The 25,135-nt window shown below is 45.5% G+C and overlaps 2 protein-coding genes across 8 annotated transcripts in view; one reads left to right on the top strand and one right to left on the bottom strand.

The window, feature by feature from the left end:
* LOC117412065 (protein kinase C delta type) overlaps positions 1–4,304 on the bottom strand; it is a 30,815-nt gene extending 26,511 nt beyond the window's left edge. For 5 of the 6 annotated variants that reach the window (XR_009308855.1, XR_009308856.1, XM_059000027.1 and 2 more), the window contains exon 1: positions 4,131–4,304. The gene's annotated coding sequence lies outside the window, so the exon portion shown is untranslated. The remainder of the gene's footprint in view (positions 1–4,130) is intronic. The other variant, XM_059000031.1, reaches the window with a different exon arrangement.
* On the top strand, positions 2,651–24,681 carry LOC117412066 (protein RFT1 homolog). 2 transcript variants are annotated; one of them, XM_059000033.1, is made up of 14 exons: positions 2,651–2,733; positions 3,052–3,119; positions 15,015–15,100; positions 15,900–16,016; positions 16,473–16,662; positions 17,008–17,109; positions 17,320–17,454; positions 19,034–19,112; positions 19,211–19,261; positions 19,537–19,667; positions 20,054–20,198; positions 20,881–20,986; positions 21,209–21,458; positions 21,761–24,681. In XM_059000033.1, the coding sequence occupies exons 1-14, from the start codon at positions 2,685–2,687 to the stop codon at positions 21,923–21,925; spliced, it is 1,674 nt and encodes a 557-aa protein (XP_058856016.1). In that variant the 5' UTR covers positions 2,651–2,684; the 3' UTR covers positions 21,926–24,681. The 2 variants fall into 2 exon arrangements, with proteins under 2 accessions (XP_058856016.1, XP_058856017.1); XM_059000034.1 differs by lacking the exons at positions 2,651–2,733; positions 3,052–3,119 and adding an exon at positions 14,181–14,471.
* The last annotated feature ends 454 nt before the right edge of the window (positions 24,682–25,135 follow it).

Raw genomic sequence — 25,135 nt, 5'->3', positions numbered from 1 at the left:
AACAGCGTCTCACCTGAAAGACGGAGCACAAGGAGGTTCAGCGACTTGCTCAGGGTCACACACAGTGAGTGAGCTGGGATTTGAAGCGGGGACCTCCTGGTTACAAGCCCTTTTCTTTAACCACCACACCACACAGCCTCCTGGATGAACAAGCTGAGCAGCAACCCGCTGTGGGGAAAATATCTTTTGCTATCCATTTGTTGTTTCGGTTGCTTTTCTTCAAACGTTTTGCCGGACATTTAAAGACAGGAATTTGCTTTGTTTTTGATTGCAAGAAGCTTTCCCAGCATTTGTGCAGATTGCAGTTCAAATGAAATACATTTCAGAAATGGGTAACGTTTAGCATTTAACTGGGTTTAAAATGCATTGCCATCATTAGTGTTTATTGCATCCTGACCATTATAAAGATGCATATGGAAACATGGAAGATTCCTCTATGATGTCCATTACCCCCTAACAATTACTGCTGAGCAGTAGGAGTCAGGTCCCACAGGTAAGTGCTGCAGATTGATCGAATGCTGTCTACACAGATTGCTACACCACCAAGCCCACAGAAGAACAGGAAACAGCAGCTTCTCAGGGCTCAGTACAGCAAGAGAAACCTGAACACAGACAGACAGTCCACACTCATTCGTGCTTGAAGAGATGAGGTTGGGTGTTGCTGGCACACTTTGGTTCTGCTGAGACCATGCAGCAACCGCATAGGAAAACTACATCCATTAGGACCTGTGCTGAACTACAAATCAATGCGCTCGCCTCGTCCCATTAGTGTGTTTTCCACAGATTGCTCCGTCCTCGTGATGCTAACACAGTTTGAACATTTCAGCGAAATTGATCCAACTTTAGCAGCTGTACTGGAGCAATGCTGCTAGAGTACTCTAAACGCTGCAGTGTGCTCAACGGGCCACATTCTCAAAGCCTTTACTCCAGTCAGTAATTCACTATGGTTTTTTTTTTGCTTTACAATGTTTGCCTATGCTTTACCATGCTTTATTACACCTTCCTGTGCTTTCACTGTGGGTAATGTTATATATTAAAGTAGGTAAGAGGGGAATGTACAGTACACTGCAAGAGGAAAAAGCATACTTTGCGACAAGGAAGAAATCAGAGCGAGATTATCTCCTTCTCTGTTCTGCAAAAATGAAAACCCCACGCAGTCTGCTTTTATAGAGAACGCTGGGAGCAGATTAGCAAAGGTATGGGTGAGATGAGTCAACAGCACGCACCTTCAAACACACTTTTAATGGTTCATTTGTTTACCTCCCCCTTTACTATCCAGTAGTGTTTGCAGTCATTCTAGGATCTGTTACTCCACAGGGGTGTCCAATCCCGGTCCGGGAGGGCTGTGAAACCAGCCATTATTCATATTCAGTCTTATGGGAGGGGGGGGGGTCTGTGAAACCAGCCATTAATCATATTCAGTCTTATGGGGGGGGGGGGGGTCTGTGAAACCAGCCATTAATCATATTCAATCTTATGGGGGGGTCTGTGAAACTAGCCATTAATCATATTCAGTCTTATGGGGGGGTCTGTGAAACTAGCCATTGATCATATTCAGTCTTATGGGGGGTCTGTGAAACCAGCCATTAATCGTATTCAGTCTTATGGGGGGGGGTCTGTGAAACCAGCCATTAATCGTATTCAGTCTTATGGGGGGTCTGTGAAACTAGCCATTGATCATATTCAGTCTTATGGGGGGTCTGTGAAACCAGCCATTAATCGTATTCAGTCTTACTACAAAGAAACGTTGTTGCAAACAAAAAGTGAGAAACGGGCGCACAGTCAGCCCCCAGTGCAGTTTGTTTTTACATAAACTGCCCAATGCATTTTGCTGTTATATACACAGTATATATTTGTGTTGCTCATTGATATACCAGAAACCAAATAGGGGCAAGACAGGGCGGTCAGACTAACTGGCCCTCGTACACTGTGGTGCACCTGCGGGACACACACACAGACTGACTCGCACACACTGACACGCACACACACTGACACGCACACACTGACACGCACGCACGCACTGACACGCACACACACACTGCTGTGGTTGTGTGCCAGTGTGAGCACCTGAGCAATCCTGACAAATAATTGCTTTGAAGGATCCGCAGGAACTGCAAACAAGAAAAGGACCAAAAAGGGCTAAAATAACAAAGACCTCGACTGCCTACAGCTGCCATTTATACACGTGACATGCCCAGTGTGTTACTCACTGGATCCACTGCAGAGGTGCACTGCACAGTGAAAGCACTGCAAAGAAACCACGGACATGCTCAAGAACAGTGCCTGCAACAAATTAACACCATGAGACAATTACTGTACGTATAAGCTGTAACCTCCCACTGCTGCAAGTAGAACACAAGCATGCCTACAGTATATAGTGACGTAATCACAAGCAGTTTCAAACGGGAGGGGAAAGCGTGTACCCCTCACAGCTCCCTTAAGGTGATAAACACCAAGCACTGCATGGCATGGGAAACGACAGAGCAATGCAAGGCAGATGTTTAAATACCAAAAAAACGAAACGATTGCGGGACACAATTTGTAGCTCGGTCATTTCAAATCCGTCGTCTTATAAACACTAAACTACTTAACGACCCGAGCATAGTTTACACTTGTGTCAAATCGGCCCAGGGGTGCGGAAGAGGGCGTGGCTGAGCATAAAGCGCGTTTGAACTTCCGACTCGATGGTCACCTGCTCGCGTGAGGGAGGGCGTTGCGGAGTCAACAGCGCAGGTAAAAAAAATAACTAAAAAAACTAACCTTGGCTCCAGCAATAAAAAAAGTGTCTTAAAAAATAAACCACATGCAACATTTTACCATGACAGCCTGCACAAGTACAGCCCGCTGTCTTTCATACACAGAAGCGTGCTGTGGATACTGCAGCTAAAACTATGCATTGACATGTGTTATTCAGCCGCTAGAAACTTTTATTGAGGGCGTCACACTAAGTGTCCAGTCGGTATTTGCCAAATACAACTGTCTAGCCAAATGTTACGACCAAATATTACTTTATAACTAAAACACACACGTGCATGTTCCCCTTGTTTACAGTGACAGCACTGATGAAGTACAACTACAGCGCTGGAACCAACATTGGACCGGTCTCTGAAACCCAGCAGGTATTCAACCCTCAGACCAGGTTTACAAAAGAGATATCCATTTAAGAGTGTAGACAACAAACCGCTTAGTTACAGACCTGGACCAGATTAACCAGTCTCCCGCCAGTAAACCAGCCGTTAAACCCCATATACACAAGAGCTGTTCACTGCTCGGGTTTAATGAGCGGGCAGTAAACTCTAATCTGAAAACGTGATAAAGATAAAAGCCGTTCACATCAACACACAATTAAACGATTCAAAACTATCCTACAGTGCAATATGGCGAAACTAAAAAACTGTTGCTACGCCCAGAAAATAACGATAATAACAATAACGCTGAATTATTTCCGCATTTTTTTTCACTTGCAAATACATTGCAAAACATGGTGCTGTGCGTTAAACCCGCCGCAACCAAACATGGCAGGGTAACAACATCTTTAAAAAGAGAATCGGGATATTATTATTATTATTATTATTATTATTATTATTATTATTATTATTAAATAATAAGTTACAACGTGTGTATATTTGTAGTGAGTCGCAGCCAGACCTCGAATTATAAGCAGTTTTGACAGAATACCCGTCAAAGACTAAACTTGAACACCTGGACCCCAATGCATTCCACGGTCCCGTGTTTCAACCAGCAAACAGTATCTCACTGTCTACACACAGCTGCGCGCTGCCAAAGCGAAACTTGAATTACTTGCTGGTTGACTCGTATGAAATCCCCGTATCCAAGCCAGACTCGACCATAGCGAGGGTCTTAAACAACTAACTATTCCAGCCGCCTCAGCAGTATAGACGACGGACAACTGATATTTGCATTCAAACCTCAAGTCGTCTTATGCCAGCAAATCCAGGTTTATTAAGCAAAATTGATAACTTTGCAGCTCCCGTATCGAAAGCTGGTGATAGAAAAAAACCAAAAAAAAAACCAAGGAAACGTATAAAATCGCCTGTCTGTCTGCAGTGAAATATTGATAAGTGTAACATTGTTTGTAATGAGCTTTGTAAAGAAAGAAAACAACTTACCCCAATCTGTGCAGAAGCAGTCGTAGTTTGTATTTGATCTGGTTCTGTTTTCTGAAGCAGTTTAAGGAAGTAGCGAGAGACAGAAGGAGGGAGTGTCTCTGTTTCTCTCTCTCTCTCTCTCTCTCGACAGACGTGACGTGCAGCCGGAATAGCGACTTGTTCTGTTAATGAACTGGCTACTTGCTTTATAAGATTGGGATTGAGTTTCACAGTTTTTTTTTGGGGGGGGGGGGGGGGGGGGTTACAGAAATGAAGGAGGGTGTTGTTCCTCTTTTGTTTGGGAGGACCTACCGTTCACCGCTGCCCAATCAAAAGCGAACATTGTCTGTTGAGGTTGGGCGTATGTATACAATGTTCCTGTAGTTTATTCGTATAGTTTATTCTTTCCCTTGCGTCACCGATACTGGTGGAGTTATCAGACATTCAGGTAGATCCGGGCTTTCCCAAGTATTACCAAATAAACAGATACTGTGAGAGAAGGGGGAGTGTGCAGTACTCAGTATAGGGTCCTGTATGACCTCCAGATACTGTGAGAGAAGGGGGAGTGTGCAGTACTCAGTATAGGGTCCTGTATGACCTCCAGATACTGTGAGAGAAGGGGGAGTGTGCAGTACTCAGTATAGGGTCCTGTATGACCTCCAGATACTGTGAGAGAAGGGGGAGTGTGCAGTACTCAGTATAGGGTCCTGTATGACCTCCAGATACTGTGAGAGAAGGGGGAGTGTGCAGTACTCAGTATAGGGTCCTGTATGACCTCCAGATACTGTGAGAGAAGGGGGAGTGTGCAGTACTCAGTATAGGGTCCTGTATGACCTCCAGATACTGTGAGAGAAGGGGGAGTGTGCAGTACTCAGTATAGGGTCCTGTATGACCTCCAGATACTGTGAGAGAAGGGGGAGTGTGCAGTACTCAGTATAGGGTCCTGTATGACCTCCAGATACTGTGAGAGAAGGGGGAGTGTGCAGTACTTAGTATAGGGTCCTGTATGACCTCCAGATACTGTGAGAGAAGGGGGAGTGTGCAGTACTCAGTATAGGGTCCTGTATGACCTCCAGATACTGTGAGAGAAGGGGGAGTGTGCAGTACTCAGTATAGGGTCCTGTATGACCTCCAGATACTGTGAGAGAAGGGGGAGTGTGCAGTACTCCGTATAGGGTCAGGTCAGATGTTCACTCAACACAGTAGATTTCCCAGCTCAGAGATCCCAGGGGTTTTCCTTGTTTATCATTAATCTGAAAGAGCTCAGAGAGGCTCAGTACTCGTGACTCAACAGAACGAGAGCAAGGCACTGTGTTTGCACTGCCACTGCATCAATACAAGACTACGAAAGTGCAAGGAGTGGGTGTGTGCAGGCATGGGCTGTGACTAAACATTGTGCAATCCCTCCACTGAGGGAGTATAAATGTGGAGCGGATTATTTTAGACCTTCAGAGCACGAGAAGCAGTGTGCTACAGTCCACTGATTTACTGATACTGCAAATGGAGCGAAAACAAGTCAATGAGGGATTTACACCCACATATCATTGAGAGAGGGCCCCTTTGTGAGGTGGTGGAGAGAGCACTGTCACCCCCATTCCAGGTACTAATGGGAATTACATGGAGGGAGGGAAGTATAAGTGGCGTGTGTCTTTGTGAAGTCTACACAGTGGTATAACACACGGTATATTCTTTAGAGTACAGTACAGACAGGTGTGGCTCTTTGATCTTGTGCTCCTGTGGTATTTCCTGTGTTACATGCTGGATTCAAAACAGCAGTGCACTTGAAGGTTTTAGCATCATGATCTCCACCACTGTGTTCAAGTGAAGCGGGACACGCTGCCCGACCCAGTTCTGTTGAAAGGACGTCTTTTTTAGTTTAGTCACATAGCAGCTTTGCAGGTGGAAAGGTTTGTTCTCAAAAAGCTGAGTGGAGACCTAGAAATGTCTCAACACCGCAATTTATTAGTCCCTAATTTGCAGCTTGACTTTCTGTGCTGCTGTGTGTTGTATTGTATTGTCTTTAACAATTGTGCCCAATTCGGCTCCTCAGTTTTCCACATTACTTCAGAAAGCATTTTGAACTGTCAGCTTCATGGGACACATCTGTTTCCTGTGATAAACTGAAGACACAAAGGGCTGTAGAAACAGAAGCACGCACTGTCTTCCCTGGTAGCTCCTTTCAACTCCTCCTGCCCCACCTACTCTGCATTCTCACAGACTGAGTTGAAAGGTCACATCGTCACATGAAGAAGGATGTTCAGCACCCGGCTCTTAGGATTCCCCAGGCAAGCTCAAAGCAAACTCCAAAGCAGGTGAAGATAGAGAAGAAAAACATTATCATTTAATGACATTTAAAGCTAATTGGAAGTGAGATCTGTATTATCATGGTTTTTTTTTTTATTTCAATCCTTTATTTAAATCTGATTTAATATTGCAAAAAGAACACGTTTCCTTTCTTGTACATCTAAATACATTCTTAATTTTTAGCTATAACTGTGTCAGGTGTGAGCGAGTTAACTATCACAGAGTATTATTCTGTTAATCACACACCTATTTTAAAACCTGCATACCTGAGTTTAAATAAATGAACTGAAAGATACAACAGATTTTCAGCGGGTAATAGACGCTCTTGGAGAGCTAATTAATGAAATTAATGAAATTCTCCAAGTTCCCCGTCCGCCATGTATTAGTAAATACAATTAAAAATAGATGACTCTTCTGAGCTTTCCATTTGAATTCGGGTTTAAGGCGTTTAACAGACTGCCTCCCTGGGCTGGAAGCTTACAAGTTTTCAGTGTACGTGTTTTGCATAGTAAAAGCAGCATTAAAAAATGGGTCAGTGTAAGTTTCTCGTCCGTCAAAAACAAAAGCTTGCCTCTACGAGCCAAATAAGCTTCATGCCCTTTGAAGCACGGAGTCACACTTCTGTGATGCAGATGCACTTTGGAAGCACTGTCCTCCAAGGGGCTGCACCTAATGCCAAGCACAATAGAGGCACAATGCCACGGCCTGCTCCACACATTCCTGCTACCAGGAGCAGTGTGACAGTCCAACGATATGTCAGTGCATGCATTAATAAGAAGAAAGTCTGCAGCAGACCTGCTCCAGATAAAAAAGCAGCAGGCAGATGAAGCGGTCCGCAGAACATGAAAGTATTAACATATTAACAGCGTGGTGAGGAGTGTGATTGATGGCAGTCCGGGCAGCTACTGGCGTATGTCATCTCGAGTGATCTGAAGCAAATAAGTGACCTTGATATCTTCCTACCCAGTGCACTGTGAGGGGTGACTGCAGGATAGACAGCCTACACTCGGGTGAAAATAAAGCCTGGACAATCAGACTGATGAGGAATACGCAGGGCAGTGCCCAGGGGCGTGATTACTGGGCTGTACAGAACAGAAGTGGCTCGGGGTTGATGGGTCGATGAGCCAGTAGTACAGAGAGCTCAGGTCAGGGGAAGACGTGAATTTGTACCATAACGGATAAGAATACGGACACAATACACAAGAACAGCTTTCACAGAACTAGCCCGAGGAAGGCTCTTCACCGTTCCGCCCCCCCCCCCCCCCTGTCGTTTCCATTGTCTCCTCCTCCTCCTCACTGGCTGTTGAACCAGATGCAGTTTCCTCGGTGCTAATGTATTACTGTAAGTGCATCTCTGTCCAAGACAGAATCCGATATCATAATTAGCAGCCCTGAGCACTACATCCGGCCAGCCTGTGCAAAACAACAAGAGGCAGGTGTATCGCCTTTCTGTACAGGAGCAACATGAGGTGCAGGCATGTGCTTCATATCGAAAACCAAGTTTAATTTCAGGTTTGCTTTAGTTCTCCAGGTAGCACCACCTTCTATCAAAGTCTTGAGACAAGTACTGTATCTCAGCAGCATTTCACAACTGGCTGTAGTTTCAGCTGAATGGCATATCACAGATGCCTCCTTAATAAATGAACAGAAGTACATAGCGTGCGAGCAGATTAAAGGGTTTAATGAAGCCATTGACAGCGGCCCTGTTGAAGAGCAGGTTGGTCTTGTTAGCTCGGCTAGCCCAATCATTGTGCACAGTTACATCTCAAATCCCCTGGTTCTTAATACCAAGCTGCAGTAATTGGGTCCAAAGGTAATTTTGTTCATAATTGTCAGGGAGCACAACCCCCCTCTGTTCCTGTTAATGGTATTATCTTGTTTACAGTGACTGCACAAGGAGAGGACGCTCAGCCTGCCATAATTACCATCTTTAGTAGAGCCGGGCAGTGATAAGCATCACAACACTCTCACAGTATTGCACAGCACGCACTCTCAAAGTATTGCACAGCACTCTCACAGTATTGCACAGCACACACTCTCACAGTATTGCACAGCACTCTCACAGTATTGCACAGCATGCACTCTCACAGTATTGCACAGCACACACTCTCACAATATTGCACAGCACACACTCGCAGTATTGCACAGCACTCACAGTATTGCACAGTACACACTCTCACAGTATTGCACAGCACACACTCGCAGTATTGCACAGCACTCTCACAGTATTGCACAGCACACACTCTCACAGTATTGCACAGCACTCTCACAGTATTGCACAGCACACACTCGCAGTATTGCACAGCACTCTCACAGTATTGCACAGCACACACTCACAGTATTGCACAGCACTCTCACAGTATTGCACAGCACTCTCACAGTATTGCACAGCACACGCTCTCACAGTATTGCACAGCACTCTCACAGTATTGCACAGCACACGCTCTCACAGTATTGCACAGCACACACTCACAGTATTGCACAGCACTCTCACAGTATTGCACAGCACACACTCTCACAGTATTGCACAGCACTCTCACAGTATTGCACAGCACTCTCACAGTATTGCACAGCACAGGGCTTATTGACGTTCATACCAGCAGGGCTGTAGTTTGGACACACTGCAGGCTTTCTATGGTTACCGATCTAGCGCACAGTAATGTCACCCCTCGCCGGCAGCGTACTGCATTTATAAAAGCGTGCTGGGTATAACCCTGCAAGTAATGCAGAGCAAGCACAGATGGGATACGGGCTGCAGAACAGTTGCGCACACGCCTATAACTTTAGGCATTTGTTAATTATACATTTATAATTATTTGGTTGGTGCTAAAACATTATTAATAAACATGGCAAACCAGGGTACATTATGTAAACGCATAACCATGTGAAAAAGCATGGGCTAAAACTGCAAAAATACCGTGGGAAACTTTTCTCAGCTTCGCGTGCAGTGTTCAATACACGATGCATAACTACAAGGACATGCCCATGTGACAGTTCTCCATGTATCCGCTTTTCTGAGTAATGAAAGTGCAGTGGGTCTCAAACATGGAAATGGTGGTTATTGGGAAAGCTCAATGTTACACAGCAGGTAATAGTTCGTATTGATATCATTGGATATTCCTAAGATGTCCCCAATAAAGAGGTATCAGTGTAGGAGTATAACATCAGAGCAGGTCAAAGCGACCGTCTTATTTCTCCACTGCTTGAATATTAATGATCCCAGCTGCCATCCAGCTTCAATGATTTCTGAAGAATACAGTACCTAGAAAAGCTGAAGTAACTGCAGTACAGCAGCAATCCAAGATCAGCATCAAAAGACACCAAATTAAAATTACAAACTGAATTATAGTAATTGAGATTTACTAAATATAGCATCCCTGTGTTCTGTTATTAACAGGACCAAATCCAGTAGAGGGCTGTGTTTTACATGTTAAGTGCATTGTAACTGTGCATAAAATCATTGTAATTAGGTGTAAGTACATGTGTGTTTCCCGTGTAACTCCTGTGTAAATACACAGTAATTAGAGACACTTCGTGGGACGTGTTACCCAGATTTCCTACATGCTCTCAGTGATTGTGACTCGGAGCTCCACACGCTAACAACACATCTTTAACAAAGTGATTCCATTTCATGGATTTCTCTTTTTTTTATTGAAAAATGAATGAAATAAACATTGCTGTTATAATAAGAAAATGGGAAGAACATTGCGCATTAAATATGAGTAAATCAATTGGCTGTTCCTTGTTTCCTGGCTCCTGGTCTGGAGGAGAAAGTCAATCCCAGCGTCCCTGCTTTCTGCAGCTCCAGACCAGCCCTGCTTTCTGCAGCTCCAATCCAGCCCTGCTTTCTGCAGCTCCAATCCAGCCCTGCTTTCTGCAGCTCCAATCCAGCCCTGCTTTCTGCAGCTCCAGACCAGCCCTGCTTTCTGCAGCTCCAATCCAGCCCTGCTTTCTGCAGCTCCAATCCAGCCCTGCTTTCTGCAGCTCCAATCCAGCCCTGCTTTCTGCAGCTCCAATCCAGCCCTGCTTTCTGCAGCTCCAATCCAGCCCTGCTTTCTGCAGCTCCAGACCAGCCCTGCTTTCTGCAGCTCCAATCCAGCCCTGCTTTCTGCAGCTCCAATCCAGCCCTGCTTTCTGCAGCTCCAATCCAGCCCTGCTTTCTGCAGCTCCAATCCAGCCCTGCTTTCTGCAGCTCCAATCCAGCCCTGCTTTCTGCAGCTCCAATCCAGCCCTGCTTTCTGCAGCGCCAATCCAGCCCTGCTTTCTGCAGCTCCAGACCAGCCCTGCTTTCTGCAGCTCCAGACCAGCCCTGCTTTCTGCAGCTCCAGACCAGCCCTGCTTTCTGCAGCTTCAGACCAGCCCTGCCGCTAGAACAGCCGCTGCAACACATTGTTTTTGAGTTCTACTGCTTATCTCCTGATCGTGTGTTTAAAAATAAACACCATGCCTTTCAGGTGTGTTGTAATTGCTTATCAGCAGAATATTCACACAGCACGTACACAGCACTCGCACACTAGTAGTAACATTGCACAGTACAATACATTTCACAAGAACCAGTTATTCAAAATAATAGTGAAGTATTACCACATGCACTGCCCTGACACCCAGCTCCCACGACCCAAAGTCATTTCAGATATATTGAGTACAATAGCATTCCACCTTTATTCTTGTGCGTGTGAATCTCTAACGTGGATTAATAAAACCAGTGAGATTTTCTGTTCCAGTAAAAGATGAAGGGTATTGAAATTGTGTCAGCTTAAAAAAAAAAGGGTGCCAGAGCCTTTGTCTCGCTTTCGGTGATGGATGATGCTGTTATCATAACTCGTCCCTATTTTTGCTCCAGGAAAAGAAAAGAAAAGGACAAATCATTAAGGGCAAACAGAACGGAGTGTTTGTAACTTTCAAAGAGCTGCACAGAGCCTGCGTCGGAACTTTCCTTGCACACCTCATAGTGTTCTGATACTAGGTCACAGAAACTCTGGAGAGCCGCGTTACTGAAATAGAACAGCTCTATTTTCACCGACCTTGATGGGAGAACAAGAAAAAAATAACTTGTCAGTCTGAAACAAATTACCCCAGGACTTGAATTTATACATGCTTCAGGACATTTTGAAAAGGATCCTTTTTTTCAAAAATATTAACAATAATTAGAATAATAATGAAGCTAACCTTTCTTGTTGTGCGTGTTTTTTAATGGTGAGGTGTCTTATTAGGATCAGGCTGGTAAACATTTCACAAAATACAACTCTGAAGTAGGGCAGGTTAAAAAAGCTTGCGTTTGCATGAATACTGTCTTCACTTCTGACTGTGGATGTGCGGATACTCCTCCTCGGAATTGCCTTTAAGAAGCATGTATTTATCGGCAGGTATTAAATAAATCCATTCATTAATGCATTGATTTCAAAACTAGAAAACCTGTCCTTCCCTCACCTTTACAATCGAGTACCAATCAATGGCAATTCACTTCCTCATTGAGTGTTTTACAAGCCGATTGGAAGTGAATTAGCCTCTCACCTTTGACTGCAGCCCCAAGGTCGTAAACTGACAATGAATGTAATATTTTCACGGTCTTAATGAAAGCAGCGAGATTGTATTTGCCAGTTTCCAGCCTCGGTACAGCAGTGTGCTACACAAGCTGATATCGTGGAGTATTTCACACAGTCAGTATTGCTGCAGTGGGGTCTGCACACCTCGCACACACGAATCTCATTATTACTGGAGGTGAATAATGAAATATCTTCCTTGTTTGAGAGCTGTTTCCAGGTTCCATTTCAAAAGCAGACCTCAGGGAACATGTAATAACAGAAGGCACAGATATAATGAAGAAGAGTTTTGTGAATCGTGTGAGCTAGCTCCCGGACTGTGATATAAATGACTATCTGGGTGAACGGTAGTTATTGAGAAGTGATTAAAGTCTTCATTAATATATATATACACTGCTGTTAAACTGAGTCAGGACCCTGCAGTATGTAGGTATGCTGGTGACCTCGTTAGATTTCAAATTAATGTGTTTCTCAGTTGCTAGCAGATTCTCCAGTGAGGAGTCACAATTAAATAAAAGTACATTATGAAACTGTTGGAGTTGGGTAATGCAATTTATACAAAGTGAAATAAACAGTGATTTCATTTTGTAGACAAGAGCTTTCTATCTTTTTTGTTTTACTAATTACTGCTGCCGTTTAAATGGGGCTGCTTTCCAAAAATTATGCAAAATTCAAACAGCCTTCTGGTACAAAATGATCAGTGATGTATTTGACCCCATGCAGGGATATCAAGGTGCGGGAGTTTAGGCGCTTTCTGAAGCCAGCAACCAAACACTTTACTGGACCAGGGGCTGCACTGCACTGCTCTGCACCTCCTTCATGTGTGTGATATAACCGAGTCAGCCGCGTGGCACCTCCGCAGCACCAGACCTCGTTACAGTGTGTGCCCGCATCCCGCCTGCGTGCCTGCGTCCTGCCTTCACTGAATCAGGCTAGTGCTGACTGCAATGCAGACACTGCAGATACTGTGTCATTTTTTCCCTTGAATTCATTGAAGCTGTAGCAACTCTGTTGGCTGGTGACACTTCCAAGATATTTAAAAAAAACAAAGTCATAGACCAGGAAGTTAAACAGAATATTAATCATTGAACACCAGAGTTATTAATCCATACGTTTCTTTGTTTTATTTTTGTATAATAAATACAAAATCTGAAAGCGCCTGGTAACCCTGTCCACGCAGCTCCTAAGCACCAGTGCAAAGTCTTCACTCCAGACTGTGCTGATGTCACATTATACAGACCAGCATCCTTTCTGAAGCTCGCATCCTGCACCCAGCAAAGGCAGCGATACTCAGAAAGAAGGATTTTCATGACCTGCTGCTTGCGACCACATGCAGGGACTTTCCCTGTGTTTGTACTGCAAAGACGAAAGGACCATCCAAACAAAAACCAGACTACAAAGAAGAGGCAGGATCAGAAATACTGCCAAAACCAAGTGACATTCAGCACAGCACAACTCCATCATCCACGAACAAACTGACATTCAGCACAGCACAGCTCCATCATCCACGAACAAACTGACATTCAGCACAGCACAGCTCCATCATCCACAAACAAACTGACATTCAGCACAGCGCAGCTCCATCATCCACGAACAAACTGACATTCAGCACAGCACAGCTCCATCATCCACGAACAAACTGACATTCAGCACAGCACAGCTCCATCATCCACGAACAAACTGACATTCAGCACAGCACAGCTCCATCATCCACGAACAAACTGACATTCAGCACAGCACAGCTCCATCATCCACGAACAAACTGATATTCAGCACAGCTCCATCATCCACGAACAAACTGATATTCAGCACAGCCCTATCATCCACGAACAAACTGACATTCAGCACAACCCTATCATCCACGAACAAACTGACATTCATGTATGTCTGTATGTATGTGTGTCTGACTGTCTGTCTGTCTGTCTGTCTGTCTGTATCTCTGTCTGTCTCTGTTGTTTGTGCAAATAAATCTGGATGTAACTGGTGTTACCTTTGTTTTAAATTGAATTGTATAGTCTTGCATTTCTTGGTACTTGTGTTGTTTTGTTATTGGTAAGCATAAGTACACGAGTACCGTCTACAAATTAGGGTCTTTTTCGAAGTCTTTGTCTTTTTTTTTCCTGTACAGCGCGCCCTCTGGCGGGCGACTCTATAACTATAAAATAAAATTATTCTGCAAGGCTTTTGATGAACGTGCGCGATGACGTTTCGACGTGGCGTGTGTGTCATGCAAACATGCGGATTGTGTACGGAAGCAAAGTGCCCTCGGAAATGTAGCAACGCTGCAGAGCTAGATTATACGGAAGAGCCGAGTTGTCATTCACACACACAGCTTTCAATGAACCGGTCCAGGCACGGGTCGAAATGCACAGCGGTGGACCGAACCCAATCTTGCTTCGGGAAAAGGCTTAGTTAGATCCGGTTCGACCAGGCAGGTTCAAACACAATTAAAATGAGTTCGCAGGAGGTGTTGAGCAGCGCTACAAAACTAGCCTCGTATAACGTGCTGCTGCAGGTAAGTTTGTAAGATGAATTACGTCACCTGCTGAAGTTCAGAGACGGAATGCAGTGTCACTGTGCATAAAGCGCTGTATTTTTTTTGCAAGCAATAACCTTTACAATTATGCGTAACTTCTACCGTAGACACACGTGTTGCAGTGTGCTACTGTTAAAGCAATACTGTGTATCCGCCCAAGCATTGCGTGCACTGCAGCTGTACTCTCATTTAATGTTGCGAGCGCACAGTTTAAACCCGAAGCAAAAGCGACGCCTGGGATGTAACCCTGGCTAATTAGGGTAAGGTGACCATATGGCTGCGTGTTCAGCGGGACCGTTTCAGGCTTTGCAGCTCGCAACCCAATGCATTCTGGTCTGTTTTACCTGTCTCAGGTACCATTCTTTAAGAGAAGCAGGACTGCGCTTACCAGAATGCATTGGGCTGTGAGTGGAAAATCCTGAACTGTCCCTCTGAACACGGAGTCATGTGGTCACCTCACGTTCACTACACGGCTGTCTGTTGTGATTATGTAGATGGCGTTTCCTGTCGTTTTTTTTGCAGGTTATGTTTCGAGGGCTTACCTTTGTGCTCAATGCTTTCACGCTTCGCTTCGTGTCCAAAGAAATCATCGGGGTGGTGAATGTGAGGTAAGCGCGCACACACACACACACACACACACACACACACACACACACGCACACGCACACACACACTGCTGTTGTGTAAACGGGCAGTGCGCGTCACATGGCTGATTCTTCTGTTGTGTCAATGTTCTGGCCACTCGTGGTGACTTGATTGATGTGTTTTAAAACCTTGAAGGAGTGGAGTAAGTTAATCCGACCAGGACTTATTATACCCACCCCAGGACCGGAGGGGACACACAGCTGCAAATGAATTGGAAATAGATTTGGATGGTAGAAGACACTTCTTTGCAGAGAGAGTGGTGAGGGTGTGAAATGGGTCACCAAAGGTCACCAGGCCGCGTTGTTGATGCCGAGTCGCTGGGGTCATTTCAGATCCGACTTGACAAACTTTTGGGATCAATCAGCTTCCAGGAACAGGTCGATATTGATGGGCTGAATGGCTTGTTTGTTAATTTTCTTATGTTCTTATGTCAAATTACAAGACTTATTAATGAGAAGACCAAACATCTTTCTGGATGTGACACTTATTAATGAGAAGACTCTTTCCTGATCTCTGCCTCAAGATGTCTCGTGTTGTGTGTGTGTGTGTGCGTGCAGAGCTCAGTCTCTTGTGTTTTTCGCCCCTGTGCTCCTCATGTCTAGTGGTGTGTGTGTGTGTGTGTGTGTGTGCGTGCGTGCGTGCAGAGCTCAGTCTCTTGTGTTTTTCGCCCCTGTGCTCCTCATGTCTAGTGGTGTGTGTGTGTGCGTGCGTGCGTGCGTGCAGAGCTCAGTCTCTTGTGTTTTTCGCCCCTGTGCTCTGCAGGCTCACACTGCTCTACTCCACCGTGGTGTTTCTGGCAAGAGAAGCCTTTCGTAGGGCCTGTCTGAGCGGAAGCACAGAGCAAAACTGGACGCAGGTCATCAACCTTCTGTGGCTAACGTAAGTCAGACCATTTTAAAAACATAGGGAAAGAAAAGGACAAATGAACAAAGTAATAGGAATGTGGTGTTTCGTACTGATGTATTTCTTAAAGGGGGTGACACACACAGAGTTTTTAGGACACTGATCTCTGATTCTTGTTTTAAGAGAAGGACTCAATAGATATTGAAGTGTGGTGTAGTTTTGCCCTGTGCTGCTGTACCTGGAGTTTGATGTGCAGGAGTCTAGTATGCAGACAGATAGCATGACATTCAGCTGGTATAAATGATACTGCGAAACAAGACTCCCATTGCACAGCAGTTTGACCCATTCTTGGTTTAAATTAGACACACCTGAGCTTGTTGCCTGTACACGCTGTGGTTAATCAAGCTTGTAGTAGTAAAACCTGGAATGGGTGAAACTGCTATGCAATAGGAGTCTTATTTCAGTCCCTGCCTGTTGGCTGTTTCTCTGCAGAGTGCCTGTGGGGGCGCTGTGGTCGGTTATGCTGGGCTGGGTTTGGCTGTGTCTGCTGGAGGTTCCTGACCCGGCCGGTACCCCTCACTACGAGGTTGGGGTGCTGCTGTTCGGACTCTCCGCAGTGGTGGAGCTCCTGGCAGAGCCCCTGTGGGTGCTGGCCCAGGCGCACATGTTCGTGAGACTGAAGGTAAGAGCCCCCGATAGGAGTGCTTGTCACGCCTCCCCTGGAATGGAGATTAGAGGAAGGGAACAGCAAGCACAATGCTTCCCTGACACTGCAGGGACCCAAGTAAGACTCCAGCTGCATAGCAGTGCGAGTCATTTTTATGTTTTGCCGCGTGCTGAATTACACACCTGTGTAGAGGAACATTTGCAGCTCCCACCTGGAAGGACCCTAACTCCTGTGCGGTGGGAGTTTTGTCTTTCTCTGCACTATAGTTTAGTTCTCCACAGTGGAAGTGAAAGCAGAGCTGTTGTTTCTGTAGGGCCCCTGCGTGCCCCCTCGTCACTGTGCTGATGTTCTGTGTTTAAGGTGATTGCTGAAAGTCTGTCCATCATTGTGAAGTGCCTCCTGACTGTGCTGCTTGTGCTTCTGGTTCCTCACTGGGGCCTCTACATCTTCTCGCTGGCTCAGGTGAGTCTAGAAACTAGCTAGTGATCTTTAGGGATGCATTTCAGACAACATACATCAGTGACCTGATTCACTGTGCATGTTCTAATAAAATATATATTTTGCCCTCATCCCATCTCACAGACAGGACAGAGTATGTAACAGCAGTGCATCACGCATCGCTGCCCGTTACACTTGTGTATATAATGATAAATGTTTTCATGTGTTTTGCAGCTCGCTTACACCAGTTTCCTGGTGCTGTGCTATGTTTTGTATTTCGTCAAGTTCCTCGGATCCCAGGAAGCGGAGAAGTCGTCTTTCCCTCTCTCCAGGGTCCGTGATTTATTACCGAAATGCACAAGAGACAAGGTAACGGGAGAGACAAGGTAACGGGAGAGACAAGGTAACGGGAGAGACAAGGTAACGGGAGAGACACGGTAACGGGAGAGACAAGGTAACGGGAGAGACAAGGTAACGGGAGAGACAAGGTAACGGGAGAGACACGGTAACGGGAGAGACACGGTAACGGGAGAGACAAGGTAACGGGAGAGACAAGGTAATGGGAGAGACACGGTAACGGGAGAGACAAGGTAACGGGAGAGACAAGGTAACGGGAGAGACAAGGTAACGGGAGAGACAGGGTAACGGGAGAGACAAGGTAACGGGAGAGACAAGGTAACGGGAGAGACAAGGTAACGGGAGAGACAGGGTAACGGGAGAGACACGGTAACGGGAGAGACACGGTAACGGGAGAGACAAGGTAACGGGAGAGACAAGGTAACGGGAGAGACACGGTAACGGGAGAGACAAGGTAACGGGAGAGACAAGGTAACGGGAGAGACAAGGTAACGGGAGAGACACAGTGAGCCTGGAAACTGGGCAGGATTTATTATCTAAACGCACGAGAGACACGGTAACGGGAGAGACACGGTAACGGGAGAGACAAGGTAACGGGAGAGACAAGGTAACGGGAGAGACAAGGTAACGGGAGAGACAAGGTAACGGGAGAGACACAGTGAGCCTGGAAACTGGGCAGGATTTATTATCTAAACGCACGAGAGACACGGTAACGGGAGAGACACGGTAACGGGAGAGACACGGTAACGGGAGAGACACGGTAACGGGAGAGACAAGGTAACGGGAGAGACACGGTAACGGGAGAGACACGGTAACGGGAGAGACACAGTGAGCCCTGGAAACTGGGCAGGATTTATTATCTAAACGCGGGAGAGACACGGTAACGGGAGAGACACGGTGACGGGAGAGACACGGTGACGGGAGAGACAAGGTAACGGGAGAGACAAGGTAACGGGAGAGACAAGGTAACGGGAGAGACAAGGTAACGGGAGAGACACAGTGAGCCTGGAAACTGGGCAGGATTTATTATCTAAACGCACGAGAGACACGGTAACGGGAGAGACACGGTAACGGGAGAGACACGGTAACGGGAGAGACACGGTGACGGGAGAGACAAGGTAACGGGAGAGACAAGGTAACGGGAGAGACAAGGTAACGGGAGAGACACGGTAACGGGAGAGACACAGTGAGCCTGGGATCTGGGCAGGAGATCGGATCATTCTTTGTGACACGGAGCACACAAGACTCCCCGGGCTGCTGAAGTAACCAGAAGTTAACAAGGGTTCGGTTGCTATAACCTCGTGAGCTGGTGACCTCAGTAAAGCCACACTCCTTAAATCGGCTCTGTGTTCCGATGGCACGGTTTAATAAGAATGGCGAAGCGTGACAAACAGTTGTGTTCAACCTCTCTGTCTCTGCCTTCTAGAAACCTTATTGAAAATGCCCTGAATATCTCCAGGGGTCACTGTTGAGTAACACAACAAAACAATTCTAGCAGGCATATTGAATACCTCCAGATAACGCTGATAAAATGCTACAGGGTGGGGTTTCACTGCCATGTTTTAACTGGTACTGTTGTGTTCCCTTTTAGCCAGTGGTTAACTGGAGACTGGCCAAACTGACTTGGAGCTTCTTCAAACAGTCATTCCTCAAGCAGATCCTAACAGAAGGTGACAGCGTCTCTACTTTGTAGTTTCTTGCTTCGTAGTCCTGTATTGTCCTCCTGGTTTTTTGGCGTGCTAACAGTGTTTCGTTCTTTTTGCTCTAGGTGAACGCTATGTCATGACCTTCCTAAATGTGTTGAATTTTGGAGACCAAGGTAAGTGAGTATCATCCGTAACTTCAAACACTCGATCAAAAAAAATCAAATGCAAAACATGTGTGTGAAATAGGTTCAGTACATGCAGATGTTAATCTTTCACTGGAAAGCACAGTGCAAGGCTGTGCAGTGCTGAATGCAGTCTGCCGTGGTTCATTGACTGTGCTTTTCAGGTCTCGTCTCAGTTTGGATGCAGACAGTGCAAGCTGACAGTGGCGTGCCTTCCTAGCTTGCTGTAATAAGTAACCGCTGCCCTGCTTGCCCTGTGCCCCCAGGAGTGTATGATATAGTGAATAACCTGGGCTCTCTGGTGGCCAGGTTCATCTTCCAGCCCATTGAAGAGAGCTTCTACATCTTCTTTGCCAAAGTGCTGGAGAGGGGGAAGCAAGCCAAGCAGCAGAACACGGTCAGTCTCTAAGCCTCTCTCAGTGTTGCTGTGGGACAGGTTCATGGATACGCTCTGGTGTACCAGCGCTACCTAAAGAGAAGCCATTACTAGACTGGCACCACAGTTCCATCATGTTTTCACACACCAGGGGTTTCACACTGGTACTCTGTTTCCAGTAATAATGGGACCATGCTAGAACCAGTGTGCTCCTGTATCATGAAACATTTTGTTACAAATCCGTTGTGGTGCCATTGCTGGTAACACTGCGTTAGACGTTTGCTGTTGGTTTCATCAAGCTCACACTCTGGTATCATAAAGGGTTTCCAGTTGTTTTTTTTATTCTTACTTTCCCGGATGGGTTTTGTGATTCTTTTCATGGAATGTTGCTCATTCCGTGGTTCTAGGATGACGTTACCATGGCAGCAGCGGTTCTGGAATGCCTCTTGAAGCTGGTGCTTCTGATTGGCCTGACCATCACGGTGTTTGGCTACGCCTACTCTCACCTGGCCCTGGATATTTATGGAGGGTCCTTGCTGAGCAGCGGATCAGGTGTGTAGAATCTCTCCTCCTTCCTGTCTAGACTTCAGTCTCCCTGCTCAGCACAGTGGAGAGCTGCACCCCATCAACACCGTTCTGTGGAAACAGAGACACGGAAAGCATGGATTGAAACCTTGGTTGCATGACACCAGATAACAGGAGTAACCCTTAATCCGCTGCATTGTTTCATTGAAGTAACTACAGAAAGATGCATAGATAGATAACATTTTAAAAGAACTCATTCAAAAGTTTCAGTTTCTTATACAGATTTTGGTCGCGAATTCCTCTGAATTCCAAAGCATTAGCCTCTGTTCCTGTGGGGTTCGTTAAGAATTTGTTTTAAACGATTCAGAAAAATCATTACAAAACCAGAAACAACTAGAGAAATCAAACTAACAACAGAACGCTTGTTATCAGTCGCTACTCCAGTGCAATCCCATTAACACTTTTATTTACCATGTATTTCCCACGTTTTAGACACAGTTTCAAGCGTTTTTCCCTGTAATTCGCAGACAGTGTGAGTGTGTTATGTCCTGCTTTTTTCACCTGCACTGCTGTGTGGTTTGCATGCTTATGCATGTTGTGATGAAGCTTGTTTAAAAAGTGTTCACGTTCCTGCAGTCACAGAAACCTGTCCAGCTCCCGCGAGCGCAGCCCTGTTTAACAGATTCATCTCACAATGTGTTCTTCGCAGGTCCCAGTCTTCTCCGGTACTACTCCCTGTACGTGCTGCTGCTGGCTGTCAACGGTGTGACCGAATGCTTCACCTTCGCTGCTATGAGCAAAGAACAAGTTGACAGGTGTGCCTGTGGTGCGCCTTATTTAAACACGGTGCTTTAATATTGTTTAGATTAAAGATTTCTGTTTTGATGGAGTCAGTAACGTATCAGTGGTGAAGGTGTTCAAGGCACAAGCTCATGGCATGCAGGGAATCATGCGGTCAGAGAGCGTGGGTTTGTAACCTGTGTGTGTGTGTGTGTGTGTGTGTGTATTGCTCTCTACCCTCGTTGTTTCTCTTGCAGGTATAATTTCGTGATGCTGGCACTGTCCGCCTCCTTCCTCAGCCTCTCGTACTTCCTGACCCAGTGGCAGGGCAGCGTGGGGTTCATCCTGGCAAACTGTCTCAACATGACGCTGCGCATCGCTCACAGCGTGCGCTACATCCAGGGCTACTTCTCCCACAGCTCCTCCAGGCCTCTGGCTGGCCTGCTCCCCTCCCCAGCCCTGCTGCTGGTCTTCCTTGGCAGCGCAGGGCTCACCGCCCTCTCGGAGGCGAGTAAGATTTACAAACCCATTCACCTTACACTCCAGGGATGGAAATAAGACTCCTGTTGCACAGCACTTTCATCCATTCCAGGTTTTACTGCAAGCTTGATTAACCACTGTGTCTAGGTAACAAGCTCTGGTGTGTCTGATTATTAAACTCCTAGTAAAACCAGGAATGGCTCAAACTGCTATGCAATGGGAGTGTTCTTTCCAGCCCTGCACTGTGCCCTCTAGGTTGCTTGTTTTTGTTCGTATCTCGTGCTGCAGTTGTAATGGTTGTTTTTCTCTTGCTTGTCTTGCTGTTGCAGGTGTTGTTGTGTTGTGATAGCGGCTGGATCTCACGGCTGGTGCATATAGCCGTGGGGGCTGTGTGTCTGCTGGCTGTTCTGATCACAGCGTTCTTCACCGAGACCAAATTAGTTCATTTTATAAGAACTCAATACTTATCCCGTTACACGAAAAAGGGAATGTAACCAAGGGATGGCTAGCTATCTGTCTGTGTCTGTCTGTCTGTCTCTATCTGTCTGTCCGCATATCGATCTGTCTGTCTGTCTGTGTAGTACCAGTGGTTTACTGTGGTAAACCTGCAAGTGTGATTGTTAAAATGCATTAAAAAAAATAATGATTGCATTTCTGATACACCATAGATTGTAGAGCATGGATAGCTGTGTAATTACATTGTGATAACTGAGTAATTACACGGTGCCAACTGTATAATTATGTGTAAATAGCCTTTGTGAACAACTACATGTTACCTGATGTGATTCCATGGTACAGGCCATTGTGATGTCATCACACACTTATTCACTAGCAGGTACAGTGCAAGTGCAGAAGTGATTGGTAGTTGCTTGGTTATTACTGTGCATGGTTATGTGTGCCCTGTAATCTCATGAGCTGCTCGTTTTGTATGTTATAAAATGTTACAGTACTGGGAACAAAGGAACATGAGTGTAACCTCATTATGTAAAGTAAATATTGAAGAGATCAACACAACATTCTCTTACCTGTTGTGTGTGCTGCACTTTCCTTACTGCGTCAAAATGTACCAGTGACACCTTCATTTTAAAAGGGGTAGCAGGGCGTGCGGTTTTAATTTTTATTACCTAGATTTACCTTTCCGTGAATGAATTTGTTGCAGTAAATCACCACGCCGTCGGTCAGAGCTGTGTGTTTAATAACTCCGCTGTGGGTTTTGTTGTCAGTTAAGTTTTATCATTGTACATTTTGAGTGCATCCTCTCACCAGTTCAGTTTGTTCTTGCTGCTGAGAGATCAAGTAAAGGGCTGCAGAAGACCTGGTTGGGCAGCGCTTTACATTGAAGTGTTACAGAGCTACCCCCACAACTGTGTTCATAAGAAACCCGTCTCTTTCCTTTCCTGTATTTGCTGTGGTTCGTATCACAGGCAGTTTGTTTTGCATGTTAATAATCAGGTTGATGATTTCTTGTTCTTTGCTTTCTTGAAGCACATCACAGTACACGGTACAGCTGTCCATTTAAAAGCTGCGTCCCTTTTAAAAGAACATGCAGTAATATATGGTGCAGTCATACTTTCTCCTGCAGTGTGTTTTGCACAAGGAAGGGAAGTGAATTCACTACAGCCTGTCTTCCAGCAGGGGCTGCTGTTTCATAACGTCTTGCCATCTGCAGCCAAGCAATCTGTGTGAATGCAGGCAAAGCCACAGAGGCACCTTGAATCAGCCTCCTGTCAAATCCTGACACAGCTCGGAGTTCCTCAGGATAATGATGGATGATGCCCACGTGGAGCAGAAGCTTTCTCCCTGTCAGTGAATTCCTCTGAAGACAGGTTTCCACCTCCACGCAGCGTTCTTGATCAGAATAACCTTCTTAAAGCCTGCTGGAGATGCTCTTCTGTTTTTAACCCAAGTCTGCACCCGATTGCTGTATGCTGTGATTCAGGGGCATTCTCTGTTAAACGGGGGATATCGTATTTTGCAGAAAACGACCCACTTCTCTTAATGAATCGCGGTCTTTCCCAGGTTCCGTGACAGCCGATCACCCTGAATGGACAACGTGCGGAAGCGAAGAACTGGAGCCTAAAAGGATCAAGGTCATTTTTGAATGAAAACTGAAAGACGGTAATGCTGACGTTCACATGCAGAAGGGATGAATGTGCTGGCAGAATTTTTTTTTTTTTTTGACCAGGCAGCACGCAGTGTGTCGAGGCTGGTTTGATTCATTTCCCATTGAACCTCAGTCAGTCCCCTTGTTCACTAACTAACTCAGTATCCCAGAAAAACGTAAAGCACCCCCTATTCATAAATGGTCATGTATATTGACACTAAACTTTACGCTGACAGGAAGGCTGATCATTTTTAGAAACGTAGTGTTTTTTTTATTTTGTATTCGGCTTCTCTTTGCCCAAACGAAGGCTGCTTAACTGAAAGGCAAACAGATCCACCCCGAGGTTACATATGGCCAACACATGACAACGCGCTTTGTCATTTTTATTGCAGAAAATTTGCGTTCAAGTTTTTTAAAGGATTAGGCACACTTCCTCTGAAGTTCTGCCGAAATGTATTCAGATTCTTTTAACTGGTTATTCACTTAGCGGATGGACATATTTCTCTGCGCCCACATTAAAAAGTTCTATGAAACCCTCCAGCATCTGCCAGAAATCCAGTGGATTTATTCAGTTTAACTGAGGCAGGCTTGGCACCACTATAGAACGTTTTTATCATAAATCTAGTAAAGTCTAATAAACTTGCACGGGTTGTATTGGCAGTGGATAGAAATCCATTCTTGCAGCGGTAATTGCAGAATGTGTTCTGTATTCATCCCATGGGAATGACATTGGGCTGAAGTGACCTCCTGTATTGATTGTGGAGACACCAGTGATAACGCAGCAGCGTTCAGTGAATCAGCTTACCACTAACCACGTCTCTCCTCATACATGTGTGTGGAATTGAACAGCTGATCTGGTTATAACCAAATGCAAGGAGGCTAGGAGTCTGGGTTTGGATTTGGACAGACAGACATTATCAGCGCAGAAGGCTTGACACAATGAGGACAGTGTTTTGCTCCGTGTTGCTTTCAGGGGACATCGTACGGGAGCTCAGGACCTGGACTCTTCAAGTGTTGATTATTTATCTTGTGATCTCAGCAGAACTCATTTTTATTGTCATTGTTTTTCATGTCCTCAGTGAGCCTACATTGTAGCATTCGTTTCATTTTTTATTGGTAGAGTAAAATATATTGTGTTGCTGAAAATGGCTTTTGTCAGTGCAGCGTTTCCCTTCGTAAAAACATAGCAAAGTGTAATTAAGCATAGTGTAAGCACGGTAAAGCCCACAGAGGCATGGTAAAGCACATTTTAAAACAATGGCGAAGCTGGATAAACTATAGTAAATGCACAGTATAGCCATGCGAAAAGCATGGGGGAAAACTGCAAAATTGCCATGCAGAAACACAGCAGTAAACTTTACAGCAGGCTTTTATGACTGCTCCAGTGACAGTCCAGGGGTGGAAATAAGATTGCTATTCTAGAACTCGATTGAATGGGCTTCAAGATTCTAGAAGTCGATTGAATGGGCTTCAAGATTCTAGAACTCGATTGAATGGGCTACAGGATTCTAGAACTCGATTGAATGGGCTACAAGATTCTAGAAGTCGATTGAATGGGCTGTACGATTCTAGAACTCGATTGAATGGGCTACAGGATTCT

Source organism: Acipenser ruthenus, chromosome 25 (assembly GCF_902713425.1).
Source record: "Acipenser ruthenus chromosome 25, fAciRut3.2 maternal haplotype, whole genome shotgun sequence".
Lineage (NCBI taxonomy): Eukaryota > Metazoa > Chordata > Actinopteri > Acipenseriformes > Acipenseridae > Acipenser > Acipenser ruthenus.
This window is presented reverse-complemented; position numbering and strand designations above follow the sequence as displayed.